This window comes from Hypanus sabinus, chromosome 2 (genome assembly GCF_030144855.1).
Source record: "Hypanus sabinus isolate sHypSab1 chromosome 2, sHypSab1.hap1, whole genome shotgun sequence".
NCBI classification, from domain to species: Eukaryota; Metazoa; Chordata; class Chondrichthyes; order Myliobatiformes; family Dasyatidae; genus Hypanus; species Hypanus sabinus.
Genome location: NC_082707.1, coordinates 28,423,444 through 28,441,896, shown reverse-complemented (window position 1 = coordinate 28,441,896; position 18,453 = coordinate 28,423,444). Strand labels below are relative to the sequence as shown.

General features: G+C 44.5%; 2 protein-coding genes across 4 annotated transcripts in view; one reads left to right on the top strand and one right to left on the bottom strand.

Moving 5' to 3' along the window:
* The window catches only part of LOC132407294 (plastin-1-like), a 130,699-nt gene that overhangs the window by 106,007 nt on the left and 6,239 nt on the right, over positions 1-18,453 (top strand). For all 3 annotated transcript variants that reach the window (XM_059993609.1, XM_059993593.1, XM_059993603.1), the window contains exon 11: positions 5,454-5,532. In XM_059993609.1, the coding sequence (XP_059849592.1) occupies positions 5,454-5,532 (79 nt within the window). The remainder of the gene's footprint in view (positions 1-5,453; positions 5,533-18,453) is intronic.
* On the bottom strand, positions 9,807-18,445 carry LOC132407339 (uncharacterized). Its single transcript, XM_059993692.1, has 2 exons — positions 14,466-18,445; positions 9,807-11,795 (listed from the first exon to the last, which is right to left on the bottom strand). The coding sequence occupies exons 1-2, from the start codon at positions 14,852-14,854 to the stop codon at positions 11,468-11,470; spliced, it is 717 nt and encodes a 238-aa protein (XP_059849675.1). The 5' UTR covers positions 14,855-18,445; the 3' UTR covers positions 9,807-11,467.

Here is an 18,453-nt window from a genome sequence, read left to right as displayed (position 1 = left end):
TGCTTTCCCCTTTGAACATCTGTTTCCAATTTACTCACACTAGTTCCTGCCTCATCCCTTCAAAGTTAGCCATTTCATCACTTTAAGCACTTTACCATTTCATCTGATTTTATCCCTTTCCATAGCTATGCTGAAGCTAAGGTAGTTGTGGTCACTCTGCTCAAAATGCTCCCCCACCAAGAGTCTGTCACCTGACCAGGTTCATTACCCAGAACTGGATCCAGTATAGCCTCTCCTCTCATTGGTCGGTCCACATACTGTGTCAGGAATCCTTCTTGAACACACCTGACAAATTCAGCCCCATCTATCCCCCTTGCACTCAGGAGGTGCCAGTCAATATGATGGAAGTTGAAATCACCCATAACTACTACCCTGTATTTTGTGCACCTTTCTAAAATCTGCCTACTTATCTGCTCCTCAGTGTCCCAAGGGCTATTTGGGGGCCTGTAGACTACTCCCAGCACAGTGATTGATCCCTTCCTATTTCTGACTTCCACCCCAGCCGACTCAATGGACACTCCCTCTGCAGTGTCCTCCCTTTCTATAGATGTGATACTATCCCTGACTAGCAATGCCACTCCCCACCCCCTCCCCCTTTTCTACCTCCCATCCTATTCCTTTTAAAACACTTGAACCCCGGGTCCTGCATCATCCAATCCTGCCCTTCCTCCAACCAAGTTTCAGTAACTGCCACAACATCATAGTTCCATGCTCTAAATTCATCCTCCTTGTTCCTAATCCTCCCAGCATTGAAATAGACACATTTCAACCCTTTTAACTGGCTACAGTTATGTTTTGTCCCCTGCCTGTCCTTCCTCATCAACTCAGAACTCTTAGCATCATGCCCTTGTCCTTCTACCTTAATCCCTGCACTCACATTCTGATTCCCATGCCCCTGCCAAACTAGTTTAAACCCTCCCCAACAGCTCATATCAAACCTGCCCACCATGATATTGGTCCCCCTGGGATTCAAATGCAACCGATCCTTTTTGTACAAGTCACACCCACCCCAAAAGTGGTCCCAATGATCCAGAAATCTGAATCCCTGCCCCCTGCTCCAATCCCCCAGCCACACATTTATCCTCCACCTCAGTCTATTCCTATTCTCACTGTCACGTGGCACAGGCAGTAATCCCGAGATTACTACCTTTTGAGGTCCTGCTTTTCAACTTCCTTCCTAACTCCCTGTAGTCTTCTTTCAGGACCTCTTCCCTTTTCCTACCTATGTCTTAGGTACCAATATGTACCACGACCTCTGGCTGTTCTCCCTCCCTCCCTGCGGATCCTCCCTCCGCAGGATATCTTGGACGCGATCAGAAACATCCCGGACCCTGGCACCTGGGAGGCAAACTACCATCCGAGTTTCTTTCCTGTTTCTTTGTTAAAATAAACAAAAGCCATAAATTTACCATTAAAGCAGGGGCATACACTTAAAGTAATCAGAAGGTTTGGAGGGGGGGATCTTTTCCTCACTTAAAGGGATCTGAAACTCACAAACCGGAAAAATGGTGGAGGTAAAACCCCACATTTATGAACTAGACCTAAAGGTTATGCCTTTTGCTGGGAAGTGAAGTTCAGTTCCGTAACTCCTTTCAACCAGCACTGACATTATGGGCTGAAGGGTGTTATAAATTTTCTAACTCTTCTATCCAAGACAATATTTACAATATGTGGTGATTATCACAATGCTCTTTTATGGGAACTTGATGTTGCAATTTGGCTGCCTGCTTCTTGATGACAAAACTTTAAAAGATAAATATTTGGTCATAAAGAGTTTTTGATGACCCAATGCAATGAAAATTTTTACACAAATGCATTTTTTTTCAAAATATTCTTTTGGTTCAGTTTTTAATTTCAGTTATGCTCATTTCTTTTCGAGAAGAACATACTAATTCTCTAATTTCGATGGCAATGATGCAAAGTGCCTTGCCTTAGAAGATGGACAACACTTCAGATGCAAAATTCAGTGTCATTTCAGAATTTGTGTTTATTTGCTCTAATAATGCATCATTAGTTCTTAGTTAACCAATTTTCACACCAGTTTTCAGCTTGCATTTTTGTGTGATTGAATTACCAGTGTTTGTGTTTGTTTATTTTCGGGGGGGGGGAGCTTTATATAATTCATCCCATTGTTTTGTCATTGAGATGAAACAGTGGGATTTGCAGAATCCTGTAGCACAAATTAGTGTTTTCAGTTAAGAACAAGATAAGGACTATAACCAGGAAATGGAGGGGATATTCAGCAGATGATGAAGCATCTGTGATGACAAAGGCGAGATTTAATGTTTCAACTTGTTAAACCTTCATCAGATAGGAAATATTAACTATTTCTCCTTGCACAGATGTTGACTAAGCTCCTGAGTATCATCTGTGCTTCCTTTTTTATTTTAAATTGTTTCCATCTGCAGTACAATGCTTTTGATCTAATATGCTTTACATCCACTTTAGGATGATCATGTCGTCAACAAGACATTTAAGCGGTCCATTTCTTTAATCAGGATTTGTTTTCGGAATGTTGCTTTGAATAAAGAAATGTTAATTTCCTCTAATCTCTAGTACATTCTGCAAGCCTTTGATCTAACATTAATTGTAAAAAAAAAATTACATAGCTGGTTTGGGCTAATTGGGATTTGTGTACTTGAGGAAATAATTTGGTAAAATGAAAAGCCTGGAGAAGAATAGAAATTCATAAATTTGATTTTTGTCTTAAACTTGCAAGACTAAACTTCTTTATCTAACACCATGACAAATTAAATAAATGTGACCATTTATATAAATGGAAATATACTGTCGGATCTAAACTGTGAAGCTCCCTAAACAATGGAGTGTAGGAATATCTTCTATAGAGGATGGCGGTGACGCAAAAAAAGGTGGATCATCACCTCCTCCTCAAGAACAGTTAGGAATGAGCAGTAAGTCCTGGTAACTGCATCCTGTAAAGGGAATTTAAAAAAAAATTCTTGGAGCTGAGTCTGTGTGTGAGACCAACCAGAACTAGTCATAAAGCCAACCAAATGGGATCTGCATAATTCAGTAGCACAAATGGTTGTTTTCACTCAAGAACAAGATAAGGATGCTCAAAAGGTGGAACTAATCTACTGTGAAATGGCAATCATGTTAGAGAATGTCATCCAGTGCATAAAATGTAGATTGAAAGTTGATTTGGTCTACAGATAAGGTTAATGCAAGGGTTGGCAGGGTGAAGATGCATCTCTACAAAAAGAGGTATAAATCATGCTTCTTCCCTCCACTAGCCTGCAGGTCATCCTTGGGCAAGATGTCCCTCTTAGCCTCCCTATCAGGGTCACATGAAGCAATGAGAGCAGGTGGTGGATATCACAAATGCTGGTTTTGCGACCACTGACACCATGCAGACAATCTCCAAAGAATATTGATTATGGCTGGGGTCACCTGTTTTGCAAAGCAATGGAAAACCACTTCTGTAGAAAAACATGCCAAACAATCATGATCAAGGACCATGATAGCCCATGTTATATGATATGGCAGATAATGATGATTAATACAAGCAGGTTCCCCCCCCCCCACTGAGTTTGGGTGAGGCTGGAACAAGAGAACTAAAAGGTTATGTGTGAAAGGTGAAATATTTAAGGGGTAGATGAGAAGGAGCTTCTTCACTCAAAGTGGTGCAAGTGAGAAACGAGTTGTCAGAGGAAGTGTGAATACAACATTTAAGAGAAGTTTGGATAGGTACATGGACCTGAGGAATATGGAGGACTGTGGTCCAAGTTTGGGTTGATGGGACTGTTCAGCATGGAGTAATTAGGCTGAAGGCATTGTTTGCTCTTTGACTCTAACTTTTACTTGGTTGTGACTATCTAAACCTCTAGATGGAAAAACGCTGGGTGTTATTTTCATTTTGTACCATAGCTTCACAATTGGAGTGCATCAACTAGCTGCCAGTGCTTGCCTCCAAATGAAGGGGAAGTTCCATGTCAGGAAGCCAGTTGATCCCTTGGTGAGAAAGTCCAGGCTTGTGTGGCAGAACTGTGCAAGGAGATGTTGCTTCATTGCCCCATTTAGTAACTCCAATCATGCATTGAGAATCAAACTTGTCGAATGATTTGTGTTATTCTGTACATGCAAAGTTTGGGTCTCTAATTTTATGGCAATGACCAGAGGGCTGTAATTTATTATGGCTCGATAATACATTAATTCATGTTGAAGCCTCATAGTTCCAGGAACCTGAGTTCAGTCCTAACTTCTGGGATGCCTGTGAGTTTGCATGTTTTTTTTCCATGATCACCTAGATTTCCACCATTTTATTTATTTTGTATTACTTGGAGATGCAGTGTGGAATAGGCCCTCCTAACCCTTTGAGCTGCAACGCCAAGTAATTCCCCAATTTAACCCCAGCCTAATCATGGGACAATTTGCAGTCACCAATTAACCTACTAACTGTACATCTTTGGGCTGTGGGAGGAAACCAGAGCAGCCGGAGAAAACCTATGCATTCCACGGGGAAGATATACAGACTCCTTGCAGATGATGTTGGAAGTGAACTCCACCTCCTGACGCACAAGCTGTCATGGTGTCGTGCTAACCGCTATGCGACTGTGGTGTCATGTTCTCCAGTGTCCTTCCACCTCTAAAAGTTTAGCTTGTGCATTAACTGTCAACTGTAGATTTCTCTAGTATTGACAAGAGGCAAAATGAATCACTGAGGGGGGGTTAGTTGTATGCAAGATAATAAACTGTGGCTTGCGATAATGAGTGAAACAGGGGAACTAGTGGATTTGCTGTGCTGGAAGCAATCCAGGAGCCTGATGGTTCATATGACTTGAGTGTTAAAATAAATAGATTTATAGATGTTTTTGCCTGTTATTAAAAGTAACTAAAATATTTTATTTATCAGAGTGCTTGCAAGAAAAACCAGACATAAGCAGAATATTTCTTTAGAACAATTACTTCAGAGATACTGAGATGAATTAAAACTGGTGCCTTGGTTTATAACTTGCTGCAGCAGAACAGGAACTTTCATTATTTGGGCTACCAATATAATATGACCATATTTAGCATTTCCATTTGCTTTCAGTGTGGAGTATCCAGATTAGCCAGTAAAGGTGCTTCCCAGATTAACCAGTGTTGACTCGATAACCAAACGGCCTTCTCCTCTGCTGTAGCAGTTTGGTAATCTTTGGGCCATAAATCTGGGATTCACCTGTCTAAATGTCTGTTCGATTTTAAGTCTAGCATTTATTTAAATAACTTGAAAGCCCGTGGTGTCCCTCCACTTGTATGGCCAAGCGTGAGCTATTTTAGTTACCAGCAGAACGAAACGGTTTTGTCCATAATGATTACATTAAAGCTGTTAATGGACCAAATAAACAATCTTAAATAATTGACTTCTTCCTGCTTGTTTCTATCCCTTCCTTGTTTGTAAGAAAGTTCAGCTCCACTTTTGATCTTCTACCAACTTTTTTTTTGTGTTGTAGGTGAATCAAGGGAAGAAAGAACCTTCAGGAACTGGATGAATTCGCAAGGAGTGAGCCCCTTTGTCAATCACCTTTACAGGTAAACCGTGTTTGCTCTTCAGGTTAATGGTTTGTATTCACTAGGGTGGAAGATGAGTAATGCTGTGTTGACCTGCATTGAAATTTTAGCAGCTGCCTGGGCACATGGAATGACCCAACACTGTCTCACAAAGATCTTTTACTCCATTTCTCTTAGTCTGTTCTACAAAAGAGAGTACAGCACATGAATGTTGATGGCGTAGTGGCATCAGTGCTGGACTTTGGGGCGAGAGGTCCCGACTTCAAATTCGGCCGGCTCCCTTGCACGCTCTCCATCTGTGCCTGGGTTGAGTGTTGACCTAGCAACTCAACCTCGTAAAAAAAAAAACCTGGGGAGGGATGGGCTCCGCCAGGTTTCAAATGTCCAAGACACGCTGAACGATGAGCAACCATCAAAAAGATCAGTGCAAAAAGCTTGTCATGATGGAGTTAAGGGCACGCACGCACGCACACATAATGAAATGCAACTTCCATAAATGAGATATTGGATTAATCCATATCCCATGGTAATGCAGAAGACAACAAAATGTTGGACTAAAAACGGTTATGTATTACTATCAAGGGAGCACTCCATTACAAGGTTATCATCTGGAAAATCCAGGGTATTTGGTATTTCTAAAATGAATATCATAGTTAATTTTATGTTCATAAACAAGTAGCGGAGTGGGGGGGTAATACACTAGCCCCATTATTAGACACTCATCTTCAAAACAAAAACAAACAAATGTAGGTAGTTTCAAAAGATATACTGGAAATTTTCCTTTGCATTATATTTCAAAGATTGTTAGCTGGTGGGGGGAGGGGGTTTTGGAGGAGGGGGATTCAGCATATCTCATTAGGCAATGATAACCCATATATTTTGAAGTTCCTTGTCACAACTTGAATGATATGAATGCATTTAAACCATTGCAACCAATTAATAACATTCCAAATTTAGACCTTCATTTACTCAACAATCTTAAAGCCTTATTTAGTTTTTTTTTCCCCTCTGGCTAATCACCAATGTGATTTGAATCTCATTTGATACTTTTAATTGGTATCCAGATGTGCAATAGATATGTCTCAAGATATCTAGCTCTTTTGTATGACACAGCATGTCTCTTTACTAAAATTATCTATCTGAGATGAGCTCACTCTCTTTAAGCTAATTGAATTCTCAATTAACTTTTGGTTAAGTAATTTTTGTAAAAATAATGAATATTAAGAGGACTATTATCACAGTGCCTCTGGGAACAATGCTTCCTTTTTTAGTTGTTTCAGCCAACTTGTTGCATTAAATTCCAGCATATAAAATGTTATGCATGCTTTCTTCATTTAGAGGGTAACAAGCTATTAGACAATAACTCGCAGAATGATTTACCATTTTCCTATTCAATGACAAACAAGGTTAATTACCGTGGTATGAGAAAGGAGTTGACCAAAGTAAATTGGAAAGAGCTGTTGGCAGGGATGTCAGCAGAGCAGCAATAGCAAGTGTTTCTGGGGGGGAAATGAGGAAGGTGCAGGACATATGTATTCCAAAAATGAAGGAATACTCAAATGGTAAAATAGTACCACAGTGGCTGAGAAGGGAAGTCAAAGCTACTGTAAAAGCAAAAGAAAAGGCATACAATGAAGTAAAAAGTTAGTGGAAAGATAGAGAATTGGGAAGTTTTTAAAATCCTACAGAGAACAACAAAAAATCATTAGAAGGCAAGCTTGCAAATAATATCAAAGTGGTCAGTAAAGGTTTTTTCAAGTGTTAAAAATAAAAGAAAAATGAGTGGACATAGGACTACAAGAAAATTGAGGCAGGAGAAATAATAATAGGGGACAAGGAGTTAGCTGATTAACTAAATGAGTATTTTGCATCAGTCTTCACTGTGGAAGACTCTAGCAGTATGCCTGATGTTGTAGTGTGTGAAGGAAGAGAAATGGGTGAAGGTGCTCTAAAAGCTGAGAGACCTAAATGTACTTAAGTCACCCGGACCCTAGGGTTCTGAAAGAGGTATTGTTAGAGATTGTGGTGGCATTAGAAATGGTCTTCTAAAAATCATTGGACTCTTGTAATTTTCCAGTTCTCTGGCACCATGTCAATGTCCCTCCACTTTTTAAGGAAGGAGGAAGGCAGCAGAAAGGAAATTATAGACCAGTTAACCTGACCTCAGTGGTTGGGAAGATGTTGGAGTCAATTGTTAAGGATGAGGTGATAGAGTACTTGGTGACACAGGACAAGATTGTACAAACTCAGCAGGGTTTCCTTCAGGGAAATTACTGCCTGATGAACCTGTTGGAATTCTTTGAGAAGATTACAAGTAGGGTAGATAAAGGGGATGCTGTGGATGTTGTATATTTGGACTTACAGGAGGCCTTTGCCAAGGTTCCACACATGAAGCTGCTTACCAAGTTAAGAGTCCATGGCATTACAGAAAAGTTACTAAGATGGTTAGAGCATTGGCTGATTGGTAGGAGGCAGTGAGTGGGAATAAAAGGATCCTTTTCTGGTTGGCTGTCAATGACTAGTGGTGTTCCGCAGGGGTCAGTGTTGGGACCACTTTTTATGCTGTATGTAAATGATTTAGATCATGGAATAGATGGCTCTTTTACAGAGTTTGCAGATGATATGAAGATTGGAAGTGCAGGTAGTGTTGAGGAACTGGGTAGGATGCAGAAGGACATAGACAGATTAAAAGAATGGGCAAGCAAGTGGCAAATGAAATACAAGGTTGGAAAATGCATGGCCATGCATGTTTAGTAGTAGAAATAAATGTGCAGACTATTTTCTAAATGGGGAGAAAATCCAGGAATTCAGGAGATGCAGAGGACTTGGGAGTCCTTGTGCAGAATACCCTAAAGGTTATCTTGCAGGTTGAGTTGGTAGTGAAGAAGGCAAATGCCATATTAGCATTCATTTCAAGAGGTCTAGAATACAAGAGCAAGCATGTGATGCTGAGGCTTTAAAAGGCACTGGTAAGGCCTCACCTTGAGTATTGTGAACAGTTTTGGGCCCCTCATCTTAGAAAAGATATGCTGGCATTGGAGAGGGTCCAGAAAGGTTCACAAGTATGATTGCAGGAATGAAAGGATTATCATACGAGGAACGTTTGATGGCTTTGGAACAGTACTCACTGGAATTCAAAAGGATGAGGGAGGACCTCATTGGAATCTTTCAAATGTTGAAAGGTCTAGACAGAGTAGATGTGGAAAGAATGCTTCCCATGAAGGCACAGCCTCAGGATAAAGGGGCACCGTTTCAGAACAGAGATGCAGAGAAACTTCTTTAGCCAAAGAGTGGTGAATTTGTGGAATTTGTTGCCACATGCAGCTGTGGAGGCCTGGTCATTGGGTGTATTTAAGGCAGAGATTGATAGGTTCTTGATTGGACTTGGCATCAAAGGTTACAGGGAGGCCGGGAACTGGTGTTGAGGGGATTTTTTAAAAAAGGATCAGCCATGATTGAATGTGAGGAGCAAGAGGATAAGCCATGTGAGAATAGGACCAATCAGGTGTGATAGTGGAAATGTGTGCATGAAGTCGGAGGAAGTAGTGAGGTATTTAATAAATACTTTGCTTAAATATTCACTAGGGAAAAGAACCTTGGCAATTGTGGGGATGACTTACAGTGCACTTAAACGCTTGAGCATTATAGATATTATGAAAGAAGATGAGCTGGAGCTTTAAAAAAGCGATAAGTTGCCGGGACCGGACAAGATGTACCCCAGGCTACAATGGGAAGCACGGAAGGAGATTGCTGAGCCTCTGGCGATGATCTTTGCATCATGAATAGGGACAGGAGAATTACCAGAGGATTGGAGTGTTGCCAGTGTTGTTTCCTTGTTCAAGAAAGGGAGCAGAGATAACCCAGTGAGTTTTACTTCAGTAGTGGGCAAGTTGTTGCTGAAGATCCTGAGAGGCCAGATTTATGAGCACTTGGAGAGACATAATCTGATTACGGATAGTCAGCAGGGCAGGTCATGCTTTATTAGCCTGATTGAATTCTTTGAGGATGTAACAAAACACATGGATGAAGGTAGAGCAGTGGATGTAGTGTATACGGATTTCAGTAAGGCATTTAATAAAGTTCTCCTTACAAGGCTCATTCATAAAGTAATGAGGTAGGTGATCCAAGGAGACCTTGCTTTGTGGATCCAGAATTGGCTTGCCCACAGAAGACAAAGGGTGGTTGCAAAGAATTTGTATTCTGCATGGAGGTCGGTCACCAGTGGTCTGCCTCGGGGATCTGTTCTGGGACCCCTCCTCTTTGTGATTTTTTTTATAAATGACCTGGATGAAGAAGTAGAAGGGTGGGTTAGTAAGTTTTCTGATGGCAAAGGTTGGGGGTGTTGTGGATAGTCTGGAGGGCTGTCTGAGGTTTCAGCAGAACTATGAAAATGGACAAGGGAGATCCAGTGGATGTAGTGTACCTGGACTTCCAGAAAGCTTTTGATAAAGTCCCACATAGGAGATTAGTGGGCAAAATTAGGGCACATGGTATTGGGGGCGCAAAATACTGACATGGATTGAAAATTGGCTGGCTGACAGGAAACAGAGTAGCGATTAACGGGTCCCTTTCGGAATGGCAGGTTGTGACCAGTGGGGTACCACAAGGTTCGGTGCTGGGACCGCAGCTCTTTACAATATACATTAATGATTTAGATGAAGGGATTAAAAGTAACATTAGCAAATTTGCTGATGACACAAAGCTGGGTGGCAGTGTGAAATGTCAGGAAGGTGTTATGAGAATGCAGGGTGACTTGGACAGGTTGGGTGAGTGGGCAAATGTATGGCAGATGCAGTTTAATGTGGATAAATGTGAGGTTATCCACTTTGGTGGCAAGAACAGGAAGGCAGATTACTATCTAAATGGAGCCAAGTTAGGAAAAGGGGAAGTACAACGAGATCTAGGTGTTCTTGTACATCAGTCAATGAAAGCAAGCATGCAGGTACAGCAGTCAGTGAAGAAAGCTAATGGCATGCTGGCCTTTATAACAAGATGAATTGAGTCTAGGAGTAAAGAGGTCCTTCTGCAGCTGTACAGGGCCCTGGTGAGACCCCACCTGGAGTATTGTGTGCAGTTTTGGTCTCCAAATTTGAGGAAGGACATTCTTGCTATTGAGGGAGTGCAGCGTAGGTTCACAAGGTTAATTCCCGGAATGGCGAGACTGTCATATGTTGAAAGATTGGAGCGACTGGGCTTGTATACACTGGAATTTAGAAGGATAAGAGGGGATCTGATTGAAATATATAAGATTATTAAGGGATTGGACATGCTGGAGGCAGGAAGCATGTTCCCGCTGATGGGTGAGTCCAGAACTAGAGGCCACAGTTTAAGAATAAGGGGTAGGCCATTTAGAACAGAGATGCGGTAAAACTTTTTCACCCAGAGAGTGGTGGATATGTGGAATGCTCTGCCCCAGAAGGCAGTGGAGGCCAAGTCTCTGTATGCATTCAAGAGAGAATTAGATAGAGCTCTTATAGATAGCGGGGTCGAGGGATATGGGGAGAAGGCAGGAACAGGGTACTGATTGTGTATGTGATGCACCATCAATAACTCTCGGAGACGTGAGGCAAGATATAGGCTTTCATTGGCTGGAAGAAAGAACAAGCAGCAAGTGACCACTACACAACATTCTGGAGACTGAGGCCGGGGCTGTGCCTCCAATTGCCTTTACACCAGGATCTGTGGGAGGAGCCACAGGAGCAGTCAGCAGGGGGGCGTGTCCAGACAGGTATATGTAGTTCACCACATTCACACCCCCCCCCTTGTTTTAAAAGAGAGTCCCCATGGGGCGAAGTTTCTTACAAGTATATTTACATGTTAAGTCTATCAGGTGGTTGAATCTGTCACTGCGATCTATGTAGCACCGGCTGTGGTTGCACAGGTGCCAGTGGTGATTGCACCAGAGACCGTGGTTGTGCTGGTTCCAGCCTGACTGGAGGTGTCAGCCCACGAGGCATCAGTGATCCCTCGAGTGTGCAAGGCGCCTGGTATATGCGTGTGCGAGGTGCCTGGTATGGGAGTGTCGTGAGGAGTCTGTGTAAGGCTTGGTGTGCGCGGTGTCACCTCGGGTACAGGGTTCATAGTTACCGTGGAGTGTTCGGGGTAGTGGTCTGCTGCTCCTGCGGGTGCCAGGTAAGACCACGTAGGCATACTGGGGGTTTGCATGTAGTAGGTGAACCCTCTCGACCAGTGGGGAGTATTTATTGCTCTGCGCATGTTTCCGGAGCAGCACTGGCCCTGAGGATGTCAGCCAAGCCGGTAGGGTGGTCCCAGTGGCAGACTTCCTAGGAAAAGAAAAGAGGCGCTCATGAGGGGTGGCATTGGTGGACGTACATAACAGAGAGCGGATAGAGTGGAGTGCCTCGGGGAGGACCTCCTGCCATCGAGAGACCGGTAACCCCTTTGACTTAAGGGCTAAAAGTGTGGCCTTCCACACTGGTATTCTCCCTCTCCACCTGTCCATTTCCCCGGAGATTATAGCTCACGGTCCTACTAGTAGCAATGCCCCTAGCCAGCAGGTACTGGCGCAGCTCATCACTCATAAAGGAGGACCCTTTATCACTGTGGATATAGCAGGGATATCTGAACAGAGTGAAGAGCTGGTGCAGGGCTTTTATGACGGACGTGGCAGTGGTGTCCGGGTAAGGGGATGGCAAAGGGGAACCGCAAGTACTCGTCGATAATGTTGAGGAAGTAGACATTGTGGTTGGTGGAGGGAAGGGGGCCCTTAAAGTCAACACTCAGTTGCTCAAAGGGGTGGGTGGCCTTGATAAGTTGCGCCTTGTCAGGATGGTAGAAGTGCGGTTTGCACTCAGCGCAGACTTGGCAGTCCCTGGTCATCGTCCTGATGTCCTCAAGGGAGTAAGTCAGGTTCCGGGCTTTCATGAAATGGTTAAATCAGGTGACCCCCGGGTGGCAAAGATGCGCATGAAGGGCGTATAGCTGGTCGAGCTGTGTGCTAGCACACGCTCCCCGGGATAGGGCATCAGGGGGCTCATTGAGCCTTCCAGGCTGGTACAGGACATCATAGTTGTAGGTGGAGAGTTCTATTCTCCACCGCAAAACTTTATCATTTTTGATTTTGCCCCGCTGTTGGTTGCTGAACAGGAATGCAACTGAGCGTTGGTCGGTCAGCAAGGTGAACCTTTTGCCGGCAAGATAGTGCCTCCAGTGCCTAATAGCTTCCACTATGGCCTGGGCTTCTTTCTCCACCACGGAGTGCCAAATTTCAGGGCCTTGAAGGATACAAGAGAAGAATGCTACTGGCCTGCCTGAATGATTGAGGGTAGCAGCCAACGCAAAGTCAGAGGCATCACTCTCTACTTGGAAGGGAATGGTCTCATCCACTGCATGCATCGTTGCTTTGGCAATGTCCCCCTTAATGCAACTGAAGGCCACGCGGGCCTTGGCAGAGAGGGGAAATGTGGTGGACTTGACCAGGGGGCGGGCCTTGTCTGCATAATGAGGGAAATAATAGGAAAAAAATTGGGTATAATAGGAAAAGAAGCCCAGGCACCGTCTGAGGGCTCTGAGGGTGGTGGAAAGAGGGAGTTCTAACAGGGGGTGCATACGGTCTGAATCAGGGCCAATGATTACCCCGTTCTCCACAACATACCCAAGGATAGCGAGTCGGGTGGTTCTGAAAACACACTTGTCCCTGTTATAAGTAAGGTTCAGGGCTTTGGCCACTTGGAAGAATCGTTGGAGGTTGGTGTTGTGATCCGGCCAAGTCATGACCACAGATGGTGATGTTATCCAGATATGGAAATGTGGCCTTCAGTTGACACTGGTCCACTATCCAGTCCATTTCCCTCTGGAAGACAGAGACACCATTTGTGACACCGAAGGGGATGCGCAGGAAGTGATAGAGCCTGCCACCCACCTCAAAGGCAGTGTAGGGGCGGTCCTCCGGGCGGATGGGGAGCTGATGGTAAGCAGATTTCAGGTCTATGGTCAAGAACACCTTGTACTGAGCTGTCTGGTTGACCATATCCTCGATGCGGGGTAGGGGTTACATGTCAAGCTGCGTGAACCTATTGATGGTCTGGCTATAGTCTACAACCATCCTATTTTTCTGCCCGGTCCGAACAACAACCACCTGGGCCCTCCAAGGACTTGTGCTTGGCTCAATGATCCCCTCCCTGAGCAGCTGCTGCACCTCCGACTGAATGAAGGCCCTGTCCCTCGCGCTGTACCTCCTGCTTTTAGTTGCCACAGGTTTACAGTCGGGGGTCAGATTGGCGAACAGCGGTGGGGCAGGGATCTTGAGGGTGGAGAGGCTGCAAGTGGTGTCAGTAGCACAGCTGTTGGCATGGTGCTGGGTGGGATGTGCGGGTTGGTGTGTGTTTGTGGTCAGTAGCGGGGTATATGACGAAGTCCCACAAAACTGAGGATTCCTGACAGTGAGTGGTGGGAGGGACCTATCACATGCCATAGTCACACTTTTGAGGTGGCTCTGGAAGTCCAGCCCCAATAGCACAGGCGCGCACAGTTGAGGCATGATCAGTCACGCAAAGTCCCGATATTCTGTGCCCTGCACCACCAATGTCGCTACACAACCCCCCCTGGATGTCTGTGGAATGCGACCCAGAAGCCATGGTGACCCTCTGGCTTACTGGCTGTGTCACAAGTCCACAGCATTGCACCGTGTCCAGGCAAATAAAACTTTCAGTGCTGCCTGTGTCAAACAGGCAGCTAGTCCTGTGCCCCTCCACCAGGATGTCCATCATTGACCTTGCAAGCTGGTGTGGGGCGCTTTGGTCGAGGGTTACGGAGGCCAGAGTTGAATCGCCATCTTGGTGCCTGGTAAGCACCCGTGGGTCGGGGGCGGGGCGAGGTGGCGCCGACAAAGATGGCTGCCCCCATGCCTCACACGAGGCGAGCAGGCAAGATGGCAGCCCCCATGCCTCACACGCGGTGCTGCCCGACTCCGCTCGTGGTTCAGACTTACAAACCTTGGTGAAATGGCCCTTCTTTCCGCAGCTGGAGCAGGTAGCTTCTTGGGCCGGGCAGCGTTTTCGGGGGTGCTTTTCATGTCCGCAGAAGTAACACTGCGCAGACTTGTGACTGGCAGCAGCTGTGGTCGGTTTTGGGGAGCTCGTGGACTCACGAGTGGCAGCAGCGGTGGTCGATTCGCTCGCAGGTGGCGGGGTCTGCAGTGTCCACGGAACCAGCGGGGGATCACGCAGCTGGATAACGTCAGTGTTGTGCAGAGCAACCTCCAGCGTGTCAGCCACCTCAGTCGCTGAGCGTAAAGTAAGATCAGCATTTTCCAGCAGCCGCTGGCGCACGTACACTGACCTGATCCCCGTAATGAAGGCGTCTCATACCAGGAGCTCCACATGCTGTTCCGCCATCAGTCCCTTGCAGTCGCAGGCCCACACGAGTGTCTATAGGGCTTGGAGAAACTTCCCGCTCGACTCGTTGGTTCGCAGCTGCTGCGTCACTAAGCGATGTCTTGCATAGACTGTGTTCACCGGCCGCAGGTACTGTCTTTTGAGGGCGTCCAGTGCCCCTTGGTAGGTTGGCAGGTCCCTGATAAGGGAGAATACTTTCAGACTGACTCTGGAAAGGAGGATTTTGTGCATTGTGGCAGGCTCAGTCACAGGAATCACTTCCAAGTATGATTGGAAGCATGTAAGCCAGAGTTCAAAGGCAAGAGCTGCTTCTGGAGCTTGAGGATCCAAGTCTACTTTGTCCAGACGTAAAATACTCTCCATGTTTTAAAACTTCCAGCCAATAAAATTGATGCACCATCAATAATTCTCGGAGACGTGAGGCAAGATATAGGCTTTTATTGGCTGGAAGAATGAACAAGCAGCACACTGCATCCTGGAGACTGAGGCCGGGACTGTGCCTCCAATTGCCTTTATACCGGGGTCCGTGGGAGGAGGCACAGGAGCAGTCAGCAGGGAGGGGGGGGCGTGTCCAGACAGGTATATGTAGTTCACCACAGTATAATCAGCCATGATCACAGTGAATGGTGGTGCTGGCTAGAAGGGCCGAATGGCCTACTCCTGCACCTACTGTCTATTGTCTATTGCCTATAACATTGATGGGATACAGAACTGAGCCAAGAAGTGGCAGATGGACTTCAACTCAGAAAAGTGTGAAGTGGTTCATTTTGGTGGGTCAAATTTGAAGATAGAATATAGTATTAGTGGTAAGACTCTTAGCAGTGTTGATGATCAGAGAGATCTTGGAGTCTGCATCCATAGGACATTCAGAGCCACTGTGTGGGTTGACAGTGAATTTAAGAAGGTGCATAGTGTGATATTGAGTTCAAGAGCCATGAGGTAATGTTACAGCTATATAAAACCTTGGTCAGACCCCTGTGTTTAGTTCTGGTCACCGCACTACAGGAAGGACGTGGATACTATAGAAAGAGTGTGGAGGAGATTTACGAGGATGTTGTCTGGATTGGAGAGTGTGCCTTGTAAGAATAGGTTGAGTGAACTTGGCCTTTTCACCTTGGAGCAACAGTGGATGAGAGATGACCTGATAGTATAAGATGATGAGAGGCATTGATTGTGTGGATAGCCAGAGGCTGTTCCCAGGGCTGAAATGGCTAACTCAAGGGGGCATAGCTTTAAGAAGCTTGGAATTAGGTACAGAAGGGATGTCAGAGCTAAGTTTTTCATACAGAGTGGTAGGTGCATGGAAGGCATTGCTGGTGACAGTGGTGGAGGCGGTTACAATAGAGTTTTTTAAGAGACTCATGGACAGGTATATGGAGCTTCAAAAAATAGAGGGCTATGCAGTAGGGTAATTCTAGGCCGTTCCTAGAGTAGGTTGCATGGTCGCCACAACATTGTGGGCTAAAGAGCCCATAATGTGCTGAAGATTTCTATGTTCAAAACCAACATAAAAGCAAATGGGAGGGCATATAATAGAGCAATATTTGCTGGGAAGTTAGAGGGATTAGGAAGCTTTTTAAAAACTAACAAAAGGCAGCTAAAAAGCCACTTAAAAAGAAAAAAATAAAATACAAAAGTAAGCTAGCCAATAATATTAAAGAGGATACCAAATGTTTCTTCGGATAATTAAAGTGCAGAAGAAAGGCGAGAGTGGATTTTGAATCACTAGAAAACAATGCTGGAGAGGTAGTCATAGGGGACAAGGAAATGATGGATGAACTGAATAACTATTTTGCTTCAGTCTTCAGTGTAGAAGACTCTAGCAGTATGCTGGAAGTTCAAGGGTCTCATTGGTCAGAAGTGTATGAAATTGCCATTACTAGGGAGAAGGTTATTGGGGCAACAAAGGTCTTAAAAGTGGATAATTGAAAGTGGATAATTCACCTGGACCAGATGCTGTGAACCCCAAGGTTCTGAAAGAGGTGGCTGAAGTGATTTTGGAGGCATTCGTCATGATCTTTCAAAAATCACTAGGTTTTGGAAGACTGGAAATTTGCAAATGGTGCTCCACTGTTCAAGAAGGGAGAGAGGCAGAAGAAAGGAAATTGTAGGCTAATTAGTCTGACCTCTGGTTTTGAAGATGTTGGAGTCAATTGTTAAGGATGTAGTTTCAGGGTATTTGGAGGCACATGATAAAATAGCCTGTAGTCCATCCACATGGTTCCCTCAAGGGAAAATCTTGCCTGACAAATCTGCTGGAATTATTTGAAGAAATAAAAAGCAATTTAGACATAGGAGAATTGGTAGATGTTGTGCACTTGGACTTTCAGAAGGCCTCTAAGGTGCCATACATGAGGCTGCTTAGCAAGTTGAGCCCAGGGTATTACAAGAAAGATTCTAGAAGTGATAGTGCAGTGGCTGATTGGCAGGAGGTAAAGAGTGGGAATCAGCTAGAGGCAAAGTCAGGTTAGCTGCCAGTGACAAGTGGTGTTCCACAGGAGTCTTGGTTGGAACTGATTCTTTTTATGTTATTTATGATTTGGATGATGGAATTGATGTCTTTGTTGCAAAGTTTGTAGACTAGTGAAGATAGGTGGAGGGGCTGGTAGTTTTGAGGAAATAGAAAGGCTACAGAAGGACTTGGACAGATTAGGAGATTAGGCAAAGTAGCAGACGGAATGCAGTGTTGAGAAGTGCCATGTACTTTGGTAGAAGAAATGAAAGGGTTGACTATTTTCTAAATGGAGAGAAAGTTCAAAAACATGAGGTGCAATGGGACTTGGAAGTCCTCATGCAGGATTCCCCAAAGGTTAATTTCCAGGTTGAGTCTGGTGAGGGAGGCAAATGTGATGTTAGCATTCATTTCAAGAGGACTAGAATATAAAAGCAAGGATGTAATGTGGAGGCTTTATAAAGCATTAGTGAGGCCTCACTGAGTATTGTGAGCAATTTGGGCCCCTTATCTTAGAAAGGATGTATTGACATTGGAGAGGGTTCCTAATAGGTTCAGGAAAATGATTCCAGGATTGAATGACTTGTTACGTGAAGAGCATTTGATGGCTCTGGGTTTGTATTCGCTGGAATTCAGAAGAATGAGGGGTGAGCTCATTGAAACCTATCAAGCGGTGAAAGGCCTTGATAGAGTGGATGTGGAGATGATGTTTCCTCTGATGGGAGAGTCTAGGACAAGAGGACACAGCCTCAGAATAGAGGGGTATCCTTTTAGAACAGAGATGAGGAGAAGTTTCTTTCGTTAGAGAGTGGTGGAACTGAGGAATTCGTTGCCACAGGCAGTAGTGGAGCCAAGTCTTTATGTATATTTAAGACAGAAGTTGATAGATTCTTGATTGGTCAGGGCATGAGGGGATATGGGGAGAAGGTAAGTGATTGGGGCTGCAAGGGAAAATAGATCAGCCACGAGGAAATAGCGGAGTAGCCTTTTTGGGACAAATAGCTTAATGCTCCTATATCTTATGGACTTATTTCTTGTGTTTGTCATTCATATTATGCCCCAACAGTTATTGTTTATTTAATATAATTTATTTTATGAAGTTGTACATGAGAAAACTTTTTTTGTTCAATCCAG